The sequence below is a fragment of the Porites lutea genome, chromosome 10 (genome assembly GCF_958299795.1).
Source record: "Porites lutea chromosome 10, jaPorLute2.1, whole genome shotgun sequence".
NCBI classification, from domain to species: domain Eukaryota; kingdom Metazoa; phylum Cnidaria; class Anthozoa; order Scleractinia; family Poritidae; genus Porites; species Porites lutea.
The window spans coordinates 5581451-5609141 of record NC_133210.1 but is presented as its reverse complement, the minus strand read 5'-3'; the positions used below and the strand labels follow the sequence as shown (position 1 = coordinate 5609141).

The following is a 27691-nucleotide window of genomic DNA, read 5'->3' as shown; positions in this document are numbered from 1 at the left end:
ATTGGGTAAGATTTGTACATTAGTGCTGTTGACAGTGCTAAAACCTAAAGTAACTGCTTTTAGAGTTGTTCCAATACCTTTTAAGGTATAATTGAGCCAAAAAAATGACAAGTATTTGTACCAGTTAATTTGGTGTTCAATAATATTTTGGTACCTCTTGAAAATGAATTGAAGTCATCTGTAAAACCAGATTTTTGTACCTTTGATGAGTATTTTCAGAATTTATCAACCACCACTATCAATTTTAATAGCATAGTTCAATCTAGGTCACAAACTTCCAAGAAGGAAAACCAGACCATCAAGGAGACTGTAGTTCCAAATAACTGGCAGGAACCCAGCCTTCTTCTGCATTTTCTATGTGCCGTGCAAACCACCATCCTTCTTGTCCAACTCGCAGGAGTTCTAGGCTGTCACCTTCCTGGAAGGATACTTCTGTGTTTTCCACAGCTGTGTAGCCCGCAATAGCAGAGTACCTTGAACCCTTTGTTGGCAAATCTTGATGATTATGCTGTAAACAGTAGTAAAATAAGGCTTAATGAGCTGATAAATTTCTTCTGGCTCAAGCAGTGTCTTGTCTGTCCCACAAGTCACCTTTTTTGGTTACCAAAAAGTAATCATTTTATATGAATAGTTTAAAAGTGCCACCTGGCTTTAATCCATCTCCATACTTATATCTCAGTTGGAAGAGGAATGTGGCTCTTGTATTCCCAGGGTTGGCATTTATCTATCCTATAATCGCTTTTTTTCCAGAAACTGCTTTTTTTGCTGTTAAACTGAGTTACGGGTACATTACAATTTTCCTAGTCTAAACTAAAATCTTCCACCAATTGACCAGTTTCCTGGAAAATTATCCCCTATTCTTGACCCAAACTCTCTGACTTCTATAACCCATCCCACACTACATATTATTTTGCGTAAACTCCTTGCAAACCACACCCTTCACTGCCCGCAGCACAACCCTATATCATCCACATATGGCAAGCACAGTACCCCCTTGGGTTTGTATTCTTACTATGGACAGAGCTTTTTCTCTTTTCTTGTGAAGGCCCATTTCCTCATTTGATTGATTGATTGATTGATTCACTTTTATTTGAATACGGTAATTTCATAAGTTGCATAACTTCTTTACATGAAAGCCATATAGAAACAGAAGTAAATACTGTACAACTACACTAAAAATATGTACAAATAATAAAATATAGTAAAATGTAGTCAACAGTTTGCCTGCCTACTAGCCAGTTTTCTTTTAAAGATAGCTTTAGATTCGGACGCTTTTATGTCATTTAGTAATGAATTCCATGTAGCATTCCTCCTCTGTATGAGAAAGACCCTTTATAATATTCTGTTTTTGGAACGTGGTCCAGTACAACATTATATCCCGTATTTCTAGGCATAGACTTATAAGGGTTGTTCTCGCAGACATTCGAGAAAAGATCGCTTAAGTAACTAGGTACATTTCCATTCACTGTATCATACATTAATAGACTTAAGTGCCTTTGACGCCTTGAGGCAAGCTCTCCCCAGTTTAGTTGTTTTCGTATTTGTGCTGAACGAACGTCATAACCTTGAAAGGTCATTATGCGTGCAGCACGATTTTGTAATTTCTGGATCCTAGTGGCAAGTCCCTGGTCTAAATTGTCCCAAACAATGTCGAAGTAGTCGAACACAGGCTGGACTAAGGCTCATGCAGTTTCTTGAGATTCTATAGATGACTGGCATTAAAATTCCTTCCTTCCTCCACCTGTGATGGCTTAATAGTATTTTGCTCACCATCACCATGGATTTGTACTAAATTAAAACTAAAATATAATACTTGTACCTCAGCTTGTGTTTTTGGTGAATATTCTGTCTGGCTGTGGGGTTTAGGAGGAGTTTCATCATTGTTATCTGAAGAATCAAACTCTTCAGTGTCAAATCCATCATCATCATCATCAATGCTATTTCCTTCCATGATGTTGAAAACCCTAAGTCAAGTGAACAAACAACCTCAAACAAAATTTATAAATCTAAAGATATATTAAGATACAAGACATGAGTTGCTCGACAAGTTTCATGCACTAAGCTATGATCAGAATGAGCTGTTGAATGTAACAGATGCAAAATTTAAAGATGAGGTACAGACTTGCCAAGTTTCAAGACTTTGTCATAAGTCTCATGATTTCTTGACCTATATCACGCTCTCACCAGCTGGTGACTGATTTCTCATGCTTTCAAAAAGTGAAACTCCAAAACACTTTTGGAGCTGTAGGGTTCGTTTCCGAGTTAGATATCGATAGATGGCCAGTTTAAGGGAAATGGGCAAATCTATATTGTACATGTTACAAGTCAAAATTGACTTCAGGTTAAAAATTTTTAACTTACATTGATTTTCAATTTTCTTTGTCTACTAGACCTGATTATTCATGAGTTAAAGCTAGGAGACAAAGGAAATTGAGAATCAACCTATAGATTAAAAAAATTTAACCTGAATATAATAATATTTTGACCTGTAACATGTACAATATAGTTTTGCCCGTTTGACCCTACGTAGTTTAAATGGATTGACATTTTTCAGGTAAGGTCCAGGGGCAAATAGGTAAACAAGGTGTTCCATTTTACAGTTACCTAGTATTAGTATTGGCACCAGTGACAGTTCCAGATAGTGAATATGTAGACTGACTTCTCGCACGCAGTTCATTTTCTGCAGGAACACCTGGTGATGCCAAAGATGTTGTTGACTTCCATCGGCTGGGATCTAAAATCATGGTAAACAACAAGACAAAGAATGTCTCATAAGGATACCATAACTGTTTTGATGAGTAGTCAAGCAAGGCATTCCCAAGCAGTCCTAACAAGATGAAAACCCTAACCAAAGAAATGACCATAGAACTGGTATCTTATTTGTATAGCAGCTGTCTTAGCAATAAATCATAAATTTTTGTGCACAGTCAACAATTCAATACAATTTTTTCCCCACTTTTATAAAATATTTACGTTAAATATAGTAAGGTAAGAATACACTAATAAAGAAGAAGAAGAAGAAGATAAAGAAGGAAAAAAGAAAATTAATGGCTTGGATAGAAGTGTAGGGTGATCAGAGGAGCGTAGCTTTTGAGCTAGCCACCGCAACAAACCAAAGCAACAGAGAAAGCTCAATTGTTTTCCTCACTTATAGTTTAGACCCTGAGTGTCGGTCCAACCAGGAATTAAGCCCAGGTCAGGTCTATCCCTGAGTCTGTAATTCAACGCTTTGAATTAAACAAACAGTGACTTATTGGCCCCTACTCTTGTGTGCAATCCAACCACCCCACCCCGCCCCCGACCCTGACTCAGTACTAAGTTACTGGTGAACATTTTACACCTGACTGGACATAAAAAATAATGTAGAGAAAAACAATAATTGTACAGACCCAGGCTAAGAAACTCAAACAGTACACTCCTGCACCTCACTGTTTACTTGGATACTATTTACAGTTTTATCTGACCATTATGTTCTTTTTTTAATGGTTGCTTCTGAAAGTACCGTCAATACATCAAATGCTAAAATGAAACTTGACACCTCAACTTCCATCTCAGAAACCTCCCTCTACACCAATAGTTTTTGCTCTGTGTCGTCTGTTGAGTTTATTAATATTAATTTTCACCCTCGCAACAAGAAACGAGGAACTCTTACATTGCAGTCCAGATTGTTCTGTCACAGCTTCTGCAAATATGAAAAAATTGTTGGATATTAACACAACAAGGCATCTACACAGACCAACACTTCGAAACCAAGAAATGAATGGAGAGCAGAGCCCAGTATGCTTGTTTGTATATGGGATTAAAAGGATGAAGTTAGAGTGGAAAAGATCCTCGCAGTTGAGTAAGCAACCTTGATTGGGAATCGAACCCTGACCTTTGCGATTGATCAGACGCAATGCTCTATCCACTAAGATGCTCAAGCCAACTGGAGAGCAGGCCATTGTGAGTTCGTAGTTATATCTGATTGTGGATATGAAATGACTCATATTTTTGAACTGTGGATAAAGAAATAACAGTGAAAATGATCCTCGCAGTTGAAAAAAACAACCTTAAGTGGTTGAAAGAGAACCTGAAAAATTCAGGTTTGACATATTTGTGACTTAGTCTCAGTACGCACCTTTCACTTGATCAAATTGTGACCACATGAGATTCCTTATTTCCTTCACCCATCGGTTCTTGACTTCTGATGATAAAGGCTAGGAAATAAATAAGTAAATAACAGGGCTGTCACTGCGATTTCAAGTCACAGGGTAAATACAATAATTAGGTGGAGAATCAACCAGCTAGGGATTTCTTTTGGTTCTCGTTTTCTCCACTTTTTACTTGAAAGTAGCCCTGGGGTGTGTCCATACATAGTAGGCGGGGAAAATTCCGAGCACCTGGCCCTTACTGACAGTCCTGAAATAAGTACATTACAAAATTAATGATGGCTGATAAAAGCTTATAACTCCATCACAAAAAATAAGTTCTCCATTTCATTTTTCAATAAAAAATATTTGTTAGCCAAACTAACTTGGTCTTGATTCTTAAAATACTGTAAAATTCCGAAAAATAAGCCCCGGGGCTTATATTTTTCAAAGGCCCTTTTTGAGGGACTTATTTTTGGAGGGGCCTATATTCGGAGGGGCTAATCTACGGAGGGAAATTTGCGTTTCAAAATCGATTGGGCTAGCCTTATAAATAGAAGGAAATTTACCGTTTTTGCCTTGTTTTACTGAGGGCAATTTCCAAGTACAAGCCCCCCGGGGGGCTTATATTTGGAGGGGCCATTTAACGGAGGGTTTTTTTGTGTTACGAGTTTGGGGGGCTTATATTTGGAGGGGCTTATACATGGAGGGGCTTATTTTCAGAATTTTATGGTATCCACAATAAAATTAGCATAGGGAATGAGTGGAAAGCAGAGTACACAAAGTATTGACACGAGGGTTTATAAGGCAAAAACCTGCTGGTTAAAATAGACAAAAGCTAGTTAACTCACTTGCATGACAAAAACTTCTGACCTTCCATGAAGCCAAAGCTCAAACCTGTCTGGGTCGTCCTTTACAGCCTCTGTAAATCCCATATCACAAGTCTAGGAAATTAAAAAACAATATAATGTAATAAAACACAGTCAAGCATGTTGTGGTCAATTTTGTTTGGGGTCTACATTTCCTAAATATTATTGCCCTTATTATTGTTTGTTATAATATGAATAGGCATGTTATTATTGGCACATCCTTAAAATTTTCTCTTTGACTTAAAAAATTGGCTATGGATATTTTGAGGAATCACACGTTCATAAGCAAAATTTGCACTGAGAACAACGTGGAGACCATACTCAAACTCATAAGGCTTACAGGACTTAGGTCTTGTTTTGATCCTGGATTCAGCATTTCCTTCAAATTAACAACCCATGGAATAGTTTTCTGTAACTTCATATCAAACAATCTAAATATTGATAAAAAATTTTGATGTAAAGATAATAATATTGACAGTGATGGGAACTTTGATATTGAGGGGGCTGCATTTAAACAAATATTTGTCAAAATTCAAATGGTGGGAACTGACACCAAACTGGGTGAATAACATAAAAATAACTGCTTAACCCTTTCTCTGCCAAATGTGGCCAAAGGCAAATTTCAACCAAAGTTACAAATTTCATTTTCTAAAATTCTGAGAAACAAATGGCATCATGTGAAAGTACAGGCAGAGAGCTTTCATCTGAATGGACACATCATAGGATTTCGTCCATAGACTCAGAAGTTAGAGTCACCTTACAAAACCCCCTCAAACACTCTGGCAGTGAAACGGTAAAAACATTCAACGAAGGTATAAATAACACAGCAAATACAAAACGAGGCACAGATGGACAATACAAATCTGAAGAAGGTTGAAATGGGTGGTTTCTTGAAATCTTGTTGGCCTGAAAGTTTGTTAACCTGTTCATGTGGTCCTTCAGCAGCATGATTAAAAATAATGTTTGAACAAGCCTTAAACTGCCGCTAAAAAAATGAGATCCAACAGCTTTTTTGTTTGTCACGTTTGATTTAATGCTTGGGAGACATATTTGTTTGGAACAAAGCTAAGATTTTGTCATTCACAAGTAATTTCCTTCCCAAGTTCCACAGCAAATTAGGATTTGTAACTGGCATTATTAACAAAATGAACTAAATATAGGTGATCCACAGCCCCTTTCATTAACCCTTTAAACCCTAAGATCAAAATTTGAATTTTCATTTGTTGCCCCTATTCATTTCCGACAGAAGTAGTGGGGAGAAGTTGATTAAATATCAAGCAAACTGATCTTGTGTGATCATGTCTGTAATTCTCATGACCACTCTGTTTTACAAAACAGTGATATTACCAGGAGAAATTTGATGCTGATCACTCTAAGGGCTTCAAGGGTTAAAAACCAAAAAACCACCCCTTAATAATGAGTAGTGACCTTGAATAAAGGACCTATAATATAGTTCTTTGAAAACAGTCACACACAAGGAAAAAATAGGCATAAAATTCTGAACTACCAAACCTTGATATCTCTCTTGTAATGATACGTCACTGAATCTTTTTGAGTGTCATCATTATCCTTCTTGCTGAATATGATCATTTTTTGATACAAAAAGACTTGTCGCTGCTTGCCACCTTTCAGTGGTAGTAAATTCCAGTTTTTGTGTGTCTCATAAACCATAAATGCATCCTGAAGCAGCAGCTTTCCTTGCTCTGCAAGGTTGCCACGGAAGCCTTTAATGCCACAGGAATGCATTACATCATTTACATGCCTCAGCACACCTTGCATTGTTTCAAGAGCTTTCTGTTAAATTTAACAAACACAATATACTTTGCATTATTAAAATAATCTAAGAATGACAAATAAAAACAACAGCATTTAGCCCTTTCACTAAAAGTGCAAACATAATAAGCACCCCTTTGAACTAAAAAAATATATAAGACAGTCACAAACACATCTTTCACATGACAATGTCAAATCCGTACTACAAATCAATCAATCATCAATCAATCAATCAATCACTTCAGGTGAGTAGCCCAGAGCATTTCCACTCTTCACCTCCAAAATAATGTTAAGTTAACTCATCTGTGTACATTCCAATATTAATCCCTTGAGAAAGTTAATCAGTGCATGGAGGTTTTGTCTGGTCACCCAACAAGAGAATAGCCATGAATTCCCACCCACAGAAGTGGCTCAGTCACTACTCGTATTCATTTTTGCTTTGTCAGCAGTGACCAGCATATATCTAAGTCTTCTTTTGTGAATGACTGCTGATTACTATAAATTATCAGCAGATACAGTTGACTCTCTCTTAATGAATACCTCTATAAGACAGGCATCTCTGTAAAACAGACAACTAGAGTTGGTCCCCGCCTTTCTTTACTCCCTTTAATTGACTCTCTATAAGAAGGACATGCTTTTACCCTTTAAACCCTAACATCAAAATTTGAATTCTCATTTGTTGCCCCTATTCATTTCCTACAGAAGTAGTGGGGAGAAGTTGGTAAAATATCAAGCAAATTCATCTTGTGTGATCACATCCGTAATTCTCATGACCACTCTGTTTTACAAAGCATGGATATTACAAGGAGAACTTTGATGCTGATCACCCTTAGTTCACCCGAAGGTGTCCGTTTTGGAAAGAGTTGACTGTATACCAGTATCAACAATCACTGCTCCTGACTACAGTTACTCAAAGTGGAGGCCTGTGTAGCTGGGCAGTTTAAGGTGATTCCCTGGTTTTGCACTGCGCATCTCTTACTGCGCATAACAAGATGGCCTCCGTAAAAAAGAGCATGTGCAGTAACATTATTAAAATGAAGTTGACCGAAGAGAAACGCTATTGCAATTTTTGCTTGCGGTTGTTTCTTGCCGAGGTGAGACTCAATGTGGTGAGAATGTGCATAACGTAAGCAGTACGCGTGTTGCTGAGTTCGACTTCCTCACGGAGAACCTCGATAGTGGATGTTTAATTTGTGCTTATTCACTTTGATTTTCATTTAAACGCTTTCTTTGTCACACTATGTCCTAAATGTGGTATCTCGATGTAAATTCTGTAAAAACAGATTTTTAATACTTTCTTCCCCCTTTCCCATACATTCTATTTTGAAACTCGCCCCAGTCCTCTCTCAAAAATCAAGGAAAATGCATTTGGTGCGCATTTTCTGCAGCTCTACTGCAAAAACGAGTACGGTGACCCCCATTTTTTATTTCATGAGTTTAATAAGGACAGTGCTTCCTTTTGGTGAGAAAAAAATTGGCACAAATCTATGTTCAGTTTTTTGGCAATTTTACTAAATTGTAGGGATTGAGCTATCACGTGTCGAATAGCGCGTGTCCAATTTAATTCTTCTTTGGAGCGTAAAGCAAAAACAAGGGCATTAAAAGGCATTTTTCTGGTACGTAAGTAAATAAACAATACATTAAAGTCAAATTCTGTGCGATACCACATGCATCATTGAAAAAATATTTCCTTTTTGTCTAGTTTTGGGTTGCGCGCGGTTTTTGTCAAAGGGTCCAAAATAGCCGTATTTGTCAGCATTGTGACGTCAAAACGAGCACGGTGACCCCCACTTTTTATTACCTTTTTATCATCTTCTTGACTTGTTAACTCAGTGTACCAAGTTTCATCTACAATCCATGTTAGGTTCTTTTACTAGGGAATCACCTTAAACACCTCGAACTCTGGATCTGGAGGTCTGGGGTTCAAGCCTCACCTGTTGCATATTTGTTTCCTTAGACAAGGAACTTTACTCCACTTTGTCTCTCTACACCCAGGTGTATAAATGGGTACCGGCAACGTTCTTCTAGGGGGTAACCCTGCGATGGACTAGCATCTCATCCAGGGGGGAGTAGCAATACTCCTAGGCATGCTTCATGCTACAGAAACTGGAAATAAGCTCCAGCCGTGTGGGCCTTCGGGTAGTGTGCACCGTTGCCTTATAGCTACTCAAAATTTAACATTTCCACAACTTGCCTTTAAAAGAGAGGGGAGAGGGAAAGTGTCGGTTTTCTCCATGTATTTTTTTACAAAAATCCATTGCTATAGTTAATGTTACCTCAAGGTCATCATAAGCAGTACTGTTTTTAAGTGTCAGCTTCATCATCTCTCTTAACAGTAGCTGGTATTTTGTGATTCTCTGAACTGGTTTGAGAAGATATGCACTCAAAGGAAGTAAGTGGCCCAGTTTATCTTGACATTCCTGTAAAAAAATCACACTACACTTATCAAATTAATAAAAATAACCCAATCCTAACACTACAGGAAAAGCCCACGTCTGAAATCCATTTTAACACATTTTCCCACAACAACAAGTGATGATGCTCACAAACAAAACAAAGAAACAAACAACAAGAAGCACTGTGGCTATTTTGTCAGCGAGAAATAATTATAATAGCATAAAAAAGGACTACGGTAATACAGGGCTGTCATTAAGGGCTGAGGGCAAGGAATTTTTCCTAGCTATTGTGAAGCTGACCCCAGCCTTCTTTTGTGGAAAAATTGAAGAAAAAGGGAACCAAACAAAATCCCCAACTGTTGGATTCCCCGTCTACTTGTGTCATTAGCCCGGCAACTTGAAATTTTAAACACATAAAAACTTATTGTTTCTCATCCAAAAAATACAAAAAAGGTTACAGGGCTTGACATTAAAAAAATCCTCAGGTTGCCTTTTGGCGACCAACTGGAGAAATATAATTGCCAGATGCAAATGTTTAGTTGCCAGTTTGTATAATGTAAACGACACAGCTCATAGTATGGTGCATATCCATCAGATTAGATTGTTTGAAAATATCGTGGACAGAAGTCAGTATAAATTTGGAGTAAACTGGCTTTGTTTATGCGATTTGGCACATTTTTGATGACAAAAGCAAAGCAAACTATGGTGAAATGTTTGTTTTAACTTTACTCTTTTAATTTCAATCTAAATCATAGAGAAATCTGGTTGCTAAAGTGGCGACTACACCAGAAGTTTCAGTCACCATGGTGAAAATGTTAGTCACATTGGCGACCGTAACAGTCGCAACTTCGAGTCCTGGATTAAATTGCTAAGCTGGTAAGAAGAAGTTATTGTGCAGATGAAAATAGTCTTAGGTAGCAAAGTAAACTATAGACACCACTTGAAATATTTTCTCTTAATTGGGAACTTTAAATACATTTTGACCAATCTAATTTATCGGAATTCAGAAGAAACAAGTAAATCCCAAAACCACAACTAAAGGTGGATTTATTTGCAGTAAATAGGTATGGTAATTTTTTGCCTGTTGGAACTTTCTATTGTTTTACAACCTTAAACAAAAAAAAATCCATCCATTGAATGAGTCCACCTTATTATTAATGACGCTGCTTGCAATTTAGTTATCTCCCGCGTAGTTGTTTTCTATGTTCCTTGTGATACATTAACATTCCAAAATATCTCTGGGTCAGGGTTGTTGCAATCCAACAATTATCTCACCTTAAAAAATGGCAAATTGATGTACGCCAGTCTCAGTGCCTCAGAGCTTGGTTTATTCTTGCAGTAAGTTGCATACATTTCAAATTCATTGCTTTTCATAATGAAAACACCCCCAACAAGAGACGGCTGCTCTTTGCTTGATTCCAGCTCACGTAAAAAGTCGTTTTTGTGAAATTCATAAATCTGTTCAATGTTTCCAAAAATGATTTTTTTCTTGCCATGCAACTCAGATGGGATCTTATTCCCGGCTTGCTCAAACTCTTTAAGATAACCCTTAATGATGCATTCCATGTCCTTTACATAGTCTTTCTCTGTTTCAATTAATTCTGTCATGACCTGGACTCGCTTCCTAAAAGCTTCTGGACTTGTTGTACCATCCACAACATCTCTCTGAAAAATGTAGCAAAATAGGAGTTTTAAAATAAGCTTTGAAAACTTCATGTTACTTCAATTTCCACCCCTCTCCCTGATGTTTCACGTTTCTAATACAGGGTTCATACAAAAAATTGCAACCATTTTTTAAGGACTTTCCAAGGATAACAAAGACCACCCTACCAGGAATGTAAGTTACAGATTTGCACATGAATGCACATTCCCAGTCCAAGCTACCAGGACTTAAGGTTTGAACTGTTTGTTACACCAGTTCCTTTACACTTGTCTTAAATTGATATTTAATTCTTGCATAAAACACAAAACACATTGTGAAAATCACCTCTAAATTATCTGGGCTATGATTCACATTCTCTCTTGGACAACCAAATAGCACTAAGAAACACTTTCAAGACCAATATATTCAAAGCTGAAGAAATTTCAAGGACTTTGAAAGGTCTAGCGTAGAAATTTAAGGGCTTTTCAAGGACCACATTCAATTTTCAAGGACTTTTTAAGAGTGTGCAGGCAGTACTAATATAGATTTACCCAAGGCTAAAAGCTGAGCCTCTGTTAATAAATTTACTTCAGCAAAAAACTTGTAACCATCGCAAAGAAATGCACTAAGAGTTGAGCCTGCGACCAATTCTAAACATTCAAGTAACTTGTCAACAGATAATTAAAAAAAAAAAAAACACGTAACCTCAATGAGTCAACACTTGAGCCCGCAATATGGTCATGGGATACTGGCCAGCAGATACGTTGTTTTGACAGTTGTCAATTGACCACAACATGCATGTGCAATATCAGCTAGTAGGCTCCCACACTAGCTAGAAAGAGTGAGATTTAATATTGGTTTCCCTGTGGTGTGAATGTACGGTCATGTGACTACCAAAATTTCTCAGATGGATAGATAACCAAATTTTCTTAGCTATGGGGCTCTACTTGAGTGGGCTTTGCCTGAGCGTGGAGCTCTGCTACTACCAGTTCTGCACAGTAAATCAACATGATAGTGTGCTGAAGACCAGCAATGTGAGGACAAACATAGTGATCAACAACACAGTGACTATCATGACACATGATAAAAAGCCATATCAATTTCACTTGGGTCATTACAGAGTGCTGTTATATTACTTAATACCCAAAAAGCATACGAGAGCCTCAGTGAAGAACACCTACCCCTGCTGAGATGTTGTAAATTCATAAATAATAACACAACTCAGAATCATATTACCCACCGTTTGAATGATAGGATCAGAGAAAGACTGTTGTATGCTTCCTTTCAGTTGAAGTGATTCTGGGTCGAGCACAATGGACACAGGTCGCCTTCCTGTTGAAGGTTCAGGTGGTGTTGATTTCTTTCGCTCTTTGGGTTGCATAACCGGACTCTTGATCGTGGGACTCTTTGGTGCCATACTAAACTTTCGCTTCCCATCAGGGATTACTGAGGGACTCTTCGGGGTAGAACTTATTTTACGTTTAGATTCCTCGGGTTGCGGCGGATTGGCTGGTACTCCTGATACAGGCTGTACTGGACGCTTAACAACTAGCTTCTTCAAACTGAAATAAAACCAACACCAAATACAACTATCAGGCAGATAATCATAATGTAAAATCCAAAATTTCCCACCCCCTTTCCTAGAAATATATTAGTATAGGTATAATTAATTTTATAACCAATGGTTACATGGATGGAGTTTGTCTACAGACTCAAAAGTGAGAACTATGCACAAGCCTTTATAGTTCACTTAAAGAATAAGAGAGTTTCTGTTTCTCTAGAATGACAAGAGTGTTAAAGCACCTTCCCACTGATCATGAGCATAAAACTTAATTTATCCCTTAAGTTGGGATCTCGAAAAATGCAGGGTCTAAAGTACAGTTCACACTCAACATGTCAAGAATAGAGGTCATGGGTTCATAGATAAATCAATGAGCTTCACAGTTTCCCATCGATCTAAAAGACCATTTTTTAAAGAGATTAGGGCTAGGAGACACTTCTGGTGCTGTTTAATTATCTGAAGCATGGTGACCTGTACTCTAACTTGTGGAAAATGACCTGCATTTTCGGCATGCCGCTCAACAAAACTTTCAAAGGATAAGGCTTCCCTAGACAGTTCCCCGGGTAAAAACCCTAACAATTTACCAGAGTGTAGAATGCTGGCCTGAAGCATCACTGCAGTAAGATGATATTTAATATCATCTCTCCATTTACACCATCAACTTACCTGGTTTCCCGCTTCATCATCATATCATTGACCTCGCTGATTCTCTTCATACTGTCTTTCACCTTGTTTATCAGTGTTTTGTTACCAAGAGCATTACTGGCAGGGGTCATCTTCTTAACCTTAATCATATTCATCCCTTGTGGACTCTTTAGGAAGTTATCAATTTCTTCTAGAGCTTTTTCTGCCCCTTCTGATGACTGGAATCTGTCTATGGGTTGTAAAGCTAGAAGGTCTACACCGGTCTTGCACCATTTGTTAACCTAGACATAAAAAGTTGCAGATTTTCTTAACCTTTCACTCTCAACAAGATGTCAAAGCCAAAATTTCAAGAGCAAATCAATATTCAATTTGTTTCGGACCAAAAAAACAAACAAAAAAAATGTTAACCAAGGCTGTGGTCTTAGAAAAATTCAAGAGTGCCTAGTGTTCTGGACCTTTGAAATCAAGGGTGACAAGCATATGAAAAATTCCCTAGTCACCAAAAAGAAAAAGTAACTGGGTGCCAGAGGCCAGTGAGCACTGCTAGAGGACAATCTTGTTAACTATGTAAAATCACCCAGCTGAAGAAGTTTCATTTTTTTGAATGCTGACATCATTAATTTTTTTTTACATTCTCATAAGGTAAAAAATACAGTTTAAGATCATCATCGTAGTTGCGAAAAGAAAGCCTGAAAAAAAATCAGGCTTACTGGGATTCAAACCCTGACATCCATGGTAACACTCTAACTAACTGAGTTACAACCAGTTGCAAACGTATGTGAGGCACTGTACCTTATGTTGGCTTAAATGGCCTGCCCATGAACTTTTGCTCGTGATCCCCCCTCCTCCTCTTATCAAAGTTGCTAGCAATACAAGACCACGCTCAGGAACAACTTTGAATGGAGGGTAGGAGGGAGGTGACTAGCAGAGATTTGAAGTAAAAAAGGCCAGATTTTTGTTGGATTGTCTCAACATTTTTGCACCTAGTTGTAGTAAGGCAACAGGCAGCTCGTCATTAAATTGGTTCATAATATACCAGGGAATGATGAAGATGAAGATGAATTGATCAATATATTTATTTCATATATTTGAACTATGGGATGAAGAAATAAATTATGCAGAGAAGATCACAGTACTGTTAAATACGCAACTGTTGCAGTTCTGAAAAGAAAGCTTGAGAAAATTCACTGCATTTATTTCCGCATACCACAGTTCAAATATATGAAATTGTAGTTTTTGTACTTTTATGATTTTTGTAATAACACTTAGCAGTTCTTTGAGGAGAGGGAAAAACAGGAGTACCCAGAGAAAACCCTCTTGGAGCAAGAGAGAGGACCAACAACAAACTCAACCCACATATGTCATCGACACCACGATTCAAACCCAGGCCACATTGGTGGGAGGCAAGTGCTCTTACCATTTCACCACTCTTGCTCCATATATTCATCATTTCATACTGTTTACATGATAACCACCAAGAAAGAAAAGTTCTTTTAGCTCTTACTAAACTAATATTGTCATTCGTGCCTTAAGATATTATTTATTTACACGATGATAAATTTTGGATTTTTCATCTTGTAAAAGTACCTATCAATCACTTGACCCAAAGCAACTAAATTGGTAAAATATTGTAATGAACTCTGTAGATTATGCTACCTAAACACACCTTCAAAACATAATTATAATTCTGGAACAGGAACTTGTCCGGGGTAATTTACAGACAAATTGCAAGCCATTGGCCTTTTTTTCATCAGCTAGTTGCTTTGACATTCTTCAAATGAAATTACTTTTATTCTTTACATTATAAAGTAAAAACTAAAGTAAGAATTCACCATATCCAGGCAATCATGTATGTCCATTGCTTTGTTCAGATCCTCCTCTCTCTTTTCCACAGCTTTATCAAACTTGTCACACAGTTCTTTTATTTCGTCACACTTCTGTTTGATCTGGTCTTTTGAATGCTCATTGGTTTCTATCATTTTTAGTCCTTTTTCAATCAAGCCTTTTGCTTTGTCGAGGAGTTCCTGCAAAAGAATAACATCAGGAACCTTCAAGTTTGCTTCTCTTTAATATCTGCATAGCAGTACAACAAGGTCAGCCCTTGTTTAGTTTGCAAGCAAGCTCTCTCAACCAAGAAGTGAGGGTGAGAGGTGAGGGAGGGAACTCCTTTCTCTCTCCCTTCCCCATCCCGTTACCCTGAGATAAAAGAGCTGAGATACTTCAGTGAGACAGTATTGTTTCAGGCTAGCCCTTCATAGTTTATTCACAGGACTGAAGAGCCACTGCTGAGATAATGAAGGGGAATTAAATTCACCCAAGAATTCCAGTTGAGCAAGGCAATGACTAGAGGTGTACAAACTAGAACCACAGTTAACACCTTAATCCCAACCCCCAAATTCCTAATAAGTTTGTATATCCCTCCCTCACCCAACGCTCCTCCCCTCCCCCACAACAGCAGGTAGAGATCAATATAATGCATTTCAGGACTTTTCAATAACTCCTTTTAATACTCAAGGAACTTTCAAGCCAGGGTGAGCAGACAAGGGTAATGCCTACAATAAGAAAAAGTTAAGGACAATTTAACCCTTGTTTGTTCCTACGTTAGATAATTCTACGTTTGCTGGTTGGACATATACAAAAGTAGTCCACTTACAGTAGTCTTCTCGGCAACTTTTTTAACATCATTCACTAATGACTCTGCATCTTCTTTAGAATCTCCTAAATCTGTCATGGCTGACACATTACCCAATGCTGTCAGGAGAAGCCCTGTTGTCTACAAAAATAATAAGCATCATTCAACATATTTAATACATGTAAGTCTCCCTGGGCTTGTGATTATATTACAGTTACTGTGAAAGGAAAGGTGAAAGACACATGGAGTGACACATAGTCCTCTGAGACACATAGTCCTGTGAGAGGAGATGAGTTTACTAGCAATGAATAGAGTGTTTTCACTGTCATGCAATGAAAAAATAACTTTGAAACCAGTGAATGAAAGAAGCCAAGAACATGAAATGTTACAGAAGACTGAGCACCACCATCATTTTAATGAGGAGCTTCACTCTTGCAGGGCACACAATGTCTTTTCACCCCACAAACATAACATACCCTGCAAGTGGAAGTTTCTCTCTTGCATGGCTTTTAAGCATTGCAAAGTCGTTTGCGTGCCTTAACAAATCCAACTACGGGACAGACATGCCACCTGAAAACTTCACAAATGCTAAAAGCCATATACAGGAGAGAAACCTCTACACGCAGGGTACATACATTGTATCCACCAACTGGAACAATGTCTCTTCAAATGGAAAATGAGGTAATGAAAAGAGACCACCACGGCAGTGTTAGCACATTTACTCTTATGAGTTCAGTCTGTATTTTCAAATTGAGTAACAGCTGCCAAATACACATGTACCCATATTTTGCATGTAACAACAACAAAAATTTCATACCTGGCTCATTTCCCTCTCAAATAAACACACTTTCAGCCAATACTGTATTTTTAGCTTGTGTTCTTTCCAGAACCTGCTAAAATTATTTTCCAAATCCTCAAGTTGTGTCAACGCTTGTTTAAGTTCTGCAGCATTTGCCTTCACATCAGGAGTAAACTTATCACTGTCCTCTCTGTATTTACGATGCACTGTAATACAGTCCAGTAAGGTAACACCCGCTTGGCGTGCACTAACAATGTCCTCCTTAACATCCTGCCACATTTCTTCTTGTGATTCTATAGTTTGTTCCATTTCAAAAATGTTTGACGAAAGTTTTGTTCCCATGAAAGTCTGCCATAGTTTTTTCATCCTCTCATCAAAGGAAAGTAAGTTTCTTTGAAACCTTTCAACTGCCTAAAAATAGTTACATGTAGTTAGTGGGCGTTAAAATCAGAACAAGGCTTATTCTTATAAGGCTATAAGAGCAATATTATTGAAGGGGTGAACTTGTGGAAAAAGGTGAGAGAAGAGAAGCTGCAGGGTTCTAATTTGGACACTAAGGGCCTGTTATTTAAACTGAGTTTAGCCCGTGTTTAACAAAACTGCAGTCTAAGCCATTTTCAATTTGCCCAATGCTTTCATCTAAGCAACATTTATCATGAACAAATTCATTACAGCATATAGCGTAGACTGGAAAAGCACTTATTTTCATATTATAACCCACAAAGAAAGAAATCCGGAGGTCCAATAATTTCTTAAACCACGGCCTAAGTTAGGCTTTGATTAGAGGGACACATTTACGGTTCACCGCAAGCTCATTTATCAAAATACTGTTTTTCTACTGGTATACATGCTTTATGATACGATGCGAGCAATATGATCATGTCATAGTATTGTCAAAAAACCAATCTGCACACTCCCCTGGCAGTCATGCACTCGCACTTGATCAGCTTAAATAATTATTTGCAAATAGCTGTAAATTAATCAACTATGGAATAAAACCTTCGGGTCAACAATAAATTCAACGTTGGTAGCATTGGCATAATCCACTAATTTTCTCTGCTATTTTAGTATTCCTCCATCCTACTTCAGGTTACTCTGAAATGCACTTCTACTTTGAAATACACTCTGAGTGAATTTACACTCTGACATTGCTGACATACATGTGAGTGGGATTATTGTTAACCAATAGAATTAATAATAAATTGGAAAAAGTAATTTAATTAATGAGCATGTGCCTAACTGTGAACCTGACCCTTTAAATAACTGACCCTAAGTTTTTAGAGAGAAATTTGACATCTTGGTTTAGGAATTCTTGGCTTAAGAATTGAAGTACTATGCCTTTTTACAGTGAGTAAATTCCTGGCTAAAATCCTTTACTGAAGCCCACTGATGCAAAAAAAATATTTCAAGCATTTCAACCAAGGAAGGCATTAGGATGATTAAGGCTATTTTGTTAGAAAATATTATACATCATTGTATTTTTGAAATATATACATGAATAGCATTATTCAACACTTTTTCACAGATGAACACAAAGTTAACTGTGGTTTGTTCACAGATTTATATCATAAAAACTTACTGTTCTAAACTGAACCCATTCAGCATGTTTATACTGTAGGGTGCCTCCTAATTCTTCAGTAAGCATGGATTTATCAATGTATCCCTCCAAATCACTTGGAGAACCAAGAGAGACAACCTAAATTTAGACAAAAATAAAAAGAAAGAGCCTTGAGACAAAGGTTTGATTCAAGAACTAGGTAACTGATTGACGACAAAATAATGATTTAAAACTGCCATAGAAGTAAATATTTATTTTGTAAATATTTTTATAGAGATACTTGGTACTGACTTTGTTTTGACTGCTAATAGATTCCTGACAACTAATTTTCCCATTGAATCAAAAGCTTGTGTGCAAAAAGGTTTTCTTTCCGGTGAATTGAATCTTTGTTTTATTCTTAAGTACTATCCCAACTTTCCCCCTCCCTTCTTTTTCACCAATACCTCAAGCTACAGATTTATTTACCATTCCACATTTCTTGTTTTTGAGTAAGATTACACTTTCAAAGGATTTACCACACCTGAATTTTGGCATCTCCGATTATGCCATCTGTGACAAAGCCTGGCTTGGAATACTTTTGAAAAAACCCTTGTGGCTTCAACAGGCAAACAATGCTTATTTTAGCTGGAAAGCATTTCTAAGAAAAAAGCAAAAAAAACCAAGAATACTGTTATTTAAATATATATAGCTGCTTGCCCAAAGGACAAGCTGGAATTTACCAGGCATTGGTATTACTGATTACCATGTCTATTTCCTGTTCTAAACACAATCCCCAGCTTGACTTCTGTCAATGTACACAATTGCGCTCTCAAGGAAACCTTTCAGACATAACTACTAGTGATACTACTAAAAATTAATAACATAATATTATGCTGTCACTACTTTTATCATTTCAAAAAAAGATTATCAGTACACTGGATAAAATGTCATCTGTAGCAGAGCTTAATGATAGCTCAGTTTCAGCATTTAGTTGGATGTATTTCATCATTAAATGTGAGTCCAACTCTTTAGTCTCAAAAACGAAAAAAAAGAAACTGCTTCAAAGACATTTTTCAAAGCTTGTGCTACTTGCGCTACCTCATTTTGCTTTCTCTTCATTTGCTTTCTTTCTTTCCGACTTCTGAACTTTGTTATTATTACTAGGAGACTACCATAACATTACATTGTTAGCCACAGAGAATAGCTCTGCTTCTTGCGGGTAACATCATTATTGTAAACTATTTCAAACTGAATTAACTGCCGTTGTTGTTGGCTTGTAACTTCTGATCTTCACAAAGGAAACAGAAGAAAAAGTCCAGATAATGAGAAAGGTCTGGTAAGTCCTAGCCGAAACAATCAAGGTTGATTGAACTGTACCATGAATTATATTTTATTTCATTATTTATTTCAGCAATACCTGTACTTTCTGAAGACAGGATTTTACTGCACCCCACTTCTCTTTTCTTCTGTCAAGCACCAACATAAAACCTTTCTGGAGCATTTCTCTGCTACAATGTCAGGAAAAAAATACAGTTTTAACTAAACCTCAAGGCAGTGATATATTAAAAAAAAACGTCGACCACCAACTTAAAGATTGAGCCGAGTTAAAAAAAAAAAACATTTCTTCTCTGGATTTCTAATAGAAAGAGAGCGGGCAAGAACTTTTTTATATATTTCTGACTTTTTTGTTTATTAAAGATGAAACAACAACAACATGATATTAATTTGAGGAGGACTCGGAAAAAAAATCCGAGTTCCAGATGGGACTTTTTTGACTGACTTTTTTGTTGTCGCCAATTAAAATTAATGCTTTCCTTACAAATTATTATCTTCTCCCAGGGATATATGATGGATACTGAGTTCTTCTTAAATACTAATAAAAAAAAGGCCAGATGTTGATTAAACACAAAATTGGTTCATTTTGATGCATGTCTTAAACAACCTAATGCCTCATATGCTATATCTTAATAGGGAGGGTGCAATCAATACAGGATTAGTATTTAACATTGATGCTTCACTAATGAATAGTAACACCTGCACTTACACAGGATTATGGAATATTGGTTTTGAAAGTAATCCATGTTTGTCTTCGTTTGTTCCATGAACTTTTCCAATAAAAAATATTAAATAAAGAGAGGTGACCATGAAAAAAAAAACGGGTGGGAACCGGGAACATTTTTCAGTTTTTATGTGTCCTTAACAATGTTGTGTTGTCCACATGGGTAAAAATACTCTTAACTCCCACATTAAACATTTTTGGTTACAGGTAGACCCACAGCAAGCCTTCCTTTTAAAAAAGAGAGCATTCAACTTAACTGGAATGTATGGAATAGCATACTCGTGAAACACTATCAACAGTGACTTCTTTCCTGAAAAAATTAAAAACAATGCCCAAGTACCTGGCCAATCCAACAAGATATTTGAAAATTTTTTCAGCATCTCTATCACTAAGGCTTCCAAACTTGGGGTGTTCAGGCATTGTGATAAAAAGACATCCATTCTTAGCTTGTGCCCCTAAAAATTTCAAAATAAAGGATTTCACAATAGTATCAAGTAACTAAATTAAGTTTAACTAGTATTTTACAGACATTAGGTGGGGGACACAAACTTTTCCCCCACCATACGAACATCTGTAAAATTTGGTGACTTTGCGGAACTTTATCTTTATCAGTTTTCACACCAAAATAATCACATTCAACCTTGGCATTTTCACTAAAAAAAATTTAAAGGCATTCCTTTATACAGTGCAGCTAGATTCTTGGTATTTTGGTCCCAGTCAAAAGTTGAAAAAACCATGATGGAGGGTTCTATTGTATGTTACAATAATGTTAATAATGTGCTTAAAGTAAACAAGTAAGTCAAAGCTTCACATCAAGATTATTCACTTACAATAAAATTATTATAAAACACAATATAAAACGGGTTTGACAGATTTGTCACTTATGAGTGCCATGATATCTTGGCATAAAATCAATGACCCAATGCTTTCATTAAGCACTGAGGAATGGTCAACATAAAAGTGGCAGCTACTTGATTCAGAAAAAGCGGCTTCTTTTTCAAGTTAAATTAATAAAATATATTCTTTCAACCCATGTACTGCTTAAAGCTGAACACTTTACTTACCAGACAAGAAAGCATATTTTTCTTGTAGAAGAGCAGCTATGTCAATGGCCTTAATTTTGGGTTCTTCATAACTAGCACCAGGTCCTGACATTATTTTTAAAGAGAAAACAAAATTAAAATACGGCTAACTACTGACAAATAGGGTTAAAGGGTTAGCGATAAATGATTTCATTTATTGTTCGTCGCACGATTGTCACTTAGGCCCGTTTCAAACGTTGTGTTACTGCCGTGCCAAACTCAATTGACCGAATTAAGTTCGACTTTAGCACGGCAGTAGCCCGCCCTTTGAAACCAAGACTTGGTTTCAAACGTCATGCTACCGCTGTGCCTAGCTCACTTTATAAGTTGTAAATACATTACAATATATTTAAAAGTTTGCTAAACCATTCCTTTATTTTTGTGTTTTGTTTTTGGCAACAGCCGTTCCATTCGACTGTCATTGTGTGAGTTAAATTTGACGTCTGAAACCAAGTCGTGCTAGTGTCATGCTTCAGTTGAGCTACAGCCGAGCCAGCTTAGCACGGCAGAAGCACGACGTTTGAAACAGGCCTTAGATATTCATCGCAACGTTTTGACCGCGTAATAATAAGCGAGGTTCATGATACACCAATCACTAACAACCATGGTAGTACAAATAGTCCTACTCAGTAAATCAACACCATCACCTGAAGAACACCTGCAGTATGCCGTTGAAACATGGTGATCAATATCTAAGTGACGGTCACTAGGCAAACTATTAACGAAACCCTTCATACACATTATCCAAAATGAACAATATCTTTCATGACAGAAATATTGATGTGTAACTATTTAACCATTGGATCTGGATAGATTGAAAGAGAGGTAAATCCAAGACTTTGCAAGAAGAGAGAAATAATTATGGCTACAAGTAAAATAGATAATGACATCATTGTATTGCTATAACAACTTCCAAGTCAACGTAACACTTATACCCAACAGGGGGAATAAGGGGCACCCCCATAAATTTTGGATAGGAGTGTGCTAAAGAGGGTCTTACTGAGACAAATGAAAATTGATAGCCTATTTAATGCCCAGACCTGAAAAATGACACCCTATTCAAGGGGGAAAAAATAGAATTCATTAAATCACTTCCCTAGTACTCTAAAGGATAGCTCAGTATTTACAAAAAATTTGTTCCTTGTGTAGCAGGGCATTTACACACTTGAATTTAAGCTTAACAATTTAGCTACCCTATCTAAGTAAAACACTGGGAACATGATGCCAGAATGGGTAAAAATGAAACCCTAGTTAAGGTGCAAACCCTCAAGAACTATACCCTAATAGGTGGCACATAACTATTTGGCCCATATATGGAGTACCCCCCGCCCCCCCCTCCCCCGCACTGATAACAACAAACTTCCTTCTAATACAACTGTGATTATCACTTTTCCAAATCTTTGTCAATACTTAAAACGAGGGAGGTATTGCCCCTGGAAAACCCAGTTGAGCCACCTTCATTAAGCACCTGGGCACTTATTTGAGTAAATAAGGTGATGAAAACATGGCCAGGAGGCATTCTTCAGTGACAAGCTAAGACACACAACAAGCTTCCAACGTCATACTGGCAGACAAATGAGCACTAGCCCTCTGAAATTTGGTTAAATTAGAAAAATATTGTTCCTGATTATATTACAAAGTTCTCAGCAACCATCTACGAATTGTTATTATAAGGCTTTTGAGTTAATCTGCACAGCGTCTGTCTGATCTAACCAGAAATCCTCTCTTCTCACTGTCTGGGATTTTCCCTGTGTGTAAAAAACAAAGACCTCTATCTTCCTCTATCTAGGGTTCGAATCCCTTGTTCACGCGGCTGATTAGTCTGACAGAAAAAATTGTCAGAAGTTAAAATGTTGACGTCAAAGAATAAATATACGTTATGAGCATAGAATAATCTAATTTCACCAAGGCAGAAAAAAAATCTACTTAAGCTTATTTAATTAATAAAAGAACTTAAAGTATCCTCAAGTCGATTTATCATTTAACTTTAAAATTAAAGTATAAATCTAACAGAACGGCGGGCTAAACATCAGAATACGAACGGCGGCGAACAGCTTCAAAAATAAGGAAAAACCTCTGGAAATATCTAAGAATCAGCTTCGAGAAACCCGTGAAACCCGCGAAACAGAGATTGTGCAAACAATTTTATCCTTATTGGCAAAATGAAAAACAAAAACATAGTTCCTTACCAAAGAAAGAAAGCCGGTTGGTTTTCTTCTTCAGCATAACTTAACTCATTACTTATTTAGACCGTCGATGACTCCTAACTTCCTCTTCAACTTGGTTCAACCTCAACACAAATTTGGTAGGAACAACATGGCGGCCTTCCAGTCTCGAACTGTACTTTAACACCAATGGATTCTTGAACTTTGACGTTGCTTCCCGTTTCCGCAAATTGTGCTTCAGAGCTATAAAATGCACCTTTATACTCGGTAAAAATCACACCAAAACTCTCCTCACATGTAATCTCCCAAACAGATCATGTAACAATATACTTTCAGTAAGGGATGTGTATGTGTTTGTTTGGAGAAATTAACCACGAATCCCGGATCACGGTTAAATTTCACGCTCGACAAATCTTGCCAATCACACGCGACTTCCCTTTTCTTGCATGCATTGCTGAAGCGGTCGCGGTGAAGAAATCTTTGTAGGTAGAAAATAGAACCTTTCAACAATGCTTTGCTTCGACCTTCTTGCTTGTCGGAAACCAAGAAAAGGCTCACACGGGACGAGAAATCATGACGTTTGCTACTGGGAATCGGGGGCAGGGGGGCGCTGGTGGGGGGAGGGGGACCCCCTCATGAATCCATATAAAAATTGACGGGGATGCTCGTCGTCACGCTTTGGGGTAGAAATTCCTGGTTTTAGTCTAATTTAGGGTGTCTTGGACGGAAAGCCAATATTTTACCGACGAAGGATATAGCTTGGGGTTGCACGAAAAGACCAACCTGAAAAATAACAAATGTCATCATACTGTGCTGGAGCTCTTCCCCAGCAGAAGAAGCTAGCTTCGGCTGGGTATTCCAATAAAAATAGACTTAAAAATGGCAAGTAATTTTAATTTTAGGCGCGTCCACAACGAATCTTCAACTTTTCGCTCTCCCCAGCACCCCTACGACACAGAGAGGCCCGTGGAAAGGAGAGAGTTGTTGGAGTATGGTCTCCTATTAAAAGCCTGAACCTTGCCCAGATTGTTTCCAACGAGCATACCTGTCATTTTCATATAGAAGGATCCCCAAAACCAATAAACAAATTATTTTTATCTGACTATAAATGTAGAAGCCCATGACTTTTTTAAATAAAGCTGAATAAGAAAAAGAACAGAAAGATTTAAGATTTTAAGCATAGCTCCTCACTAAGGCAACTAATGTACCCCTCAAATGTACTACCCTTCATGGGAAGTGAGGGTTTTGTCGCCACTAGATTCAAACATACTATCCAGTGCCTACTACACAATTATACTGAAGGTAAGCAAGAAAATAAAAAAAATACAAGCCAACATCGTGTGATTCACTATAATACAAGCTTGCTTTTACTTCCTGCAAGAATATAGGTATGCAGTACATACAAACTCACACATCCTAGTTTAGTGAATAATAAATTTATCATTGTGCTCATGTTTTGAGTCTGTACTTTGCAGGTTGATATACAAAAGCCAGTCAAGGAGTGACTCAGACCAGGGTCAAACAGCAGCTTTCCCCCTCCAAATTCATAAAAAAGAATCATTTTGGTTACTTCAGGGATCAAAATGGGAGTGTCACATCCTTTTTGGTGAGGGGGTGTTAGTAATGAAATTATTTTTCTGACTTATGCAAAGTAACTTGCATAAGAAATTTCAAAGTTCATACAGATGACACGTCAAAACAGTGGCCAGTCTAAGTAACTTTAACATTTAAATATAATAATTTTCTCTTGGGGTGAAAATTTTCATTCATTTTTGGAAATAAAAGCATTTAAGATCATAGCTGTCAAACTCATGATTCGCACAAGGTCATGGTGTCTAAGCAATTCTTTGGACTAAATAAAAGCTGGCTTCTTATAAAAGGCTGAGGACATGTTAAGACAAAATTTCATTGAAAGATAAGATTCAAACTTTCCAAAGTTGCAGGTAATGCCATCCATCTGTGTTTGTATATTATTAAAAAGAAATGTTACTTCTACTGAATTTTATTAAAGTTATCATCGTTCCTAACTCTTTGTATATATTTCAGACAATCATGAATAAATTCATGTTAAATATACACAAGGATCAATGAGCTTGACATTTAAAATCTTATTTACATAGAACTAAATACTATCATCAAAAGGTAGTTTTAACCTAAAATTTATTTACCATACTTTGGTACTCACAATATATAAGCCTTAAAAGCAAGGAGAATATTATTTTTCTTTGTATTTACCAGCTCAAAATTTAATCATAATTTGAATATTAAACCCCCATCATTTCTTAATTTTTTATATATATTTTCTGTCTTGATTTTTATATAGCTTTCCTTTCTCCCAAGAAAATAATGAAATTTCTGTTTTCTTTCTTTTATCCATTTACGTATTTTTGTTGTTGTTGTAAGAAGAAGAAAAGAAAAAGCAATATTAGGTAGCATATTTTCATTTATTTATTTTCATGCGATATCACATTTTAAATCTTTTTTCTCAGAACCAATATTATTTGTCCCCTCACGTTTTGCTTTTATCAAAACATGTTAAAAATCGCAACCAAAAACTGAAGTGGACATTAATTTTTAAATTACCTCATGGAACTACGACTCGAGCAAGAAAGCTATCCCGATGACTCAGTCTCTCGCAGTGCTATAATGATAGAGTCAAAATGCACAGCCCTAAATTAATGAAAATATGTATACACTATTTTGGAGCGGTGTATGATGGTTGTTTTGAACGAAATTAACGATGGATTAGTGACTGTTTGGAGATGGATTTTTATGGATAAAAATGTCTCGGCGATATTTACAAGAACGTCAATTTTTTTGTTAGTGTTTTTGGTACGCTGTCATTTTGGTTCAATGAAGATTTACTAGAAGCTGTTCAATCAGAGAAGATCACCGATAGGGAAAAGATGTACATGTAGTAACAATGCCTGCATGTAAAACTGTACAAGCACATGAACATAAAAACACAGCGGACGAATCAAATGAATAAATTACTTTTTCATGCTTCACTGCTTCACGACATGTAACTTACAGCATGACAACAAAGTCTTTATCCAATTTTTCCCTGATTTTTAGAGGTTGAGATGAAACCCCAAAGATTTTTTAGTGATTCTATTTGAGATTCTTGACACTTCTTCAAGGAGACAAAAGCACAACAATTATACAGTTCTTTAATTCACGTTTGACCACATAAATATATTCCTGATAATTATTTTCTTTGCGTGTTCGAACGGGATCGATCGATGAAGAATAAAATAAACATTTAGGCACTTTCTCCATGAAATGAACTTTATTTAAGGCACTACGCAAATGTTTATTATATAAAGAAGTTCTAAACTGAAAACGGTTATTGTCCAAGAAAAACAGACTGTCGTATAGCGATATGATTTTAGCAGTGACTTCATTCAATCTTTATAAGTCCTCGTTTTTAATAGCGTGTTGGGACAACGTCACCAACATACATAAAATGATCTAAGCGGAACATTTCTCATTTTCTCACATTACCCTTTCAACAGGAGTCTACATAAAATATATATTCTTACCAGTATCTGAGGTTGTGCTAGACGATTCTTGTTCCTCCTGAGCCATGGTGAACTAACGGAAAAAACTTGTGATATTTACGAGCCGAAGATGTGTTGATAAACGTTACGTGATATCATCGTACAGTTCCACTCGGCGCCGATGTCCGTATAATTTTTGACGCTATCTCGATGGGAATTTTTCAGATTAGCCTTTGCAAGGGATAGATCAGAATAAATATTCCCATACAATGCATTAGCATCAGTTCTTCAACCAGGTAGATTTTTAGTTTTTGAGAATAGTCATTTCACCCCATTCATTCAAGAACCCGCAAAAGCAAACAAGATACTTTGTATGTGGCGCGCGCGCGCCACGGGCCTGGGGAGAGAAAAGCGATTGCGGAGGCGGGGGGAGGGGGGAGATACATCTATGTACTGACAGGGAAGCCAAGTCGTGTTTGTGACGTAAATACAAAAAGGCCTTGTTATATTGGGGTATTAATAAAAATATAGCATCTCCCGGAATAAGGCGAAGCAATACTTCCGAGGATGTATGTCTCGCCCGGATCAACCCAAAACAGTAGCCCATAATCATGCCTTGTATGGGTCCTAATCTGATTAAAGTTATTCCTTTTTTTTAACATTAGGAAGAGAAAATAAGGTTGATTACCCAGAGCAAAGAATTGAGTGTCATCACATGGCTATCATATGCACTAGAAATCAAGATCCTCTTTCGATGTAAAAACTTTTATTGAAACTAAACTTGCTGCATCTCAAATGTGCAAAAAAAGTGTTTCCATTTCCCTCTTAAGCCTTTAAAGTTTTTCACAATATGGCAAATGTTCTTAAACGAAAATAACCTTTAAGCCAACCCATTTGGAAAAGG

General features: G+C 37.0%; 1 protein-coding gene across 2 annotated transcripts; it reads right to left on the bottom strand.

Annotated features, from left to right (window-relative positions):
* Position 1: 1 nt before the first annotated feature.
* Positions 2 to 26842, bottom strand: LOC140949771 (guanine nucleotide exchange factor DBS-like). Of its 2 annotated transcripts, none has more exons than XM_073398909.1 (20): positions 26830 to 26842; positions 21105 to 21188; positions 20381 to 20495; positions 19399 to 19489; positions 18523 to 18639; positions 18024 to 18140; positions 16463 to 16855; positions 15667 to 15786; positions 14846 to 15037; positions 13035 to 13294; positions 12048 to 12369; positions 10441 to 10830; positions 9046 to 9189; positions 6509 to 6790; positions 4979 to 5071; positions 4118 to 4196; positions 3653 to 3682; positions 2605 to 2734; positions 1820 to 1964; positions 2 to 508 (listed from the first exon to the last, which is right to left on the bottom strand). In XM_073398909.1, the coding sequence occupies exons 3-20, from the start codon at positions 20458 to 20460 to the stop codon at positions 299 to 301; spliced, it is 3195 nt and encodes a 1064-aa protein (XP_073255010.1). In that variant the 5' UTR covers positions 20461 to 20495; positions 21105 to 21188; positions 26830 to 26842; the 3' UTR covers positions 2 to 298. The 2 variants fall into 2 exon arrangements, with proteins under 2 accessions (XP_073255010.1, XP_073255009.1); XM_073398908.1 differs by lacking the exon at positions 26830 to 26842 and adding an exon at positions 23312 to 23852.
* Between the last annotated feature and the right edge of the window lie 849 nt (positions 26843 to 27691).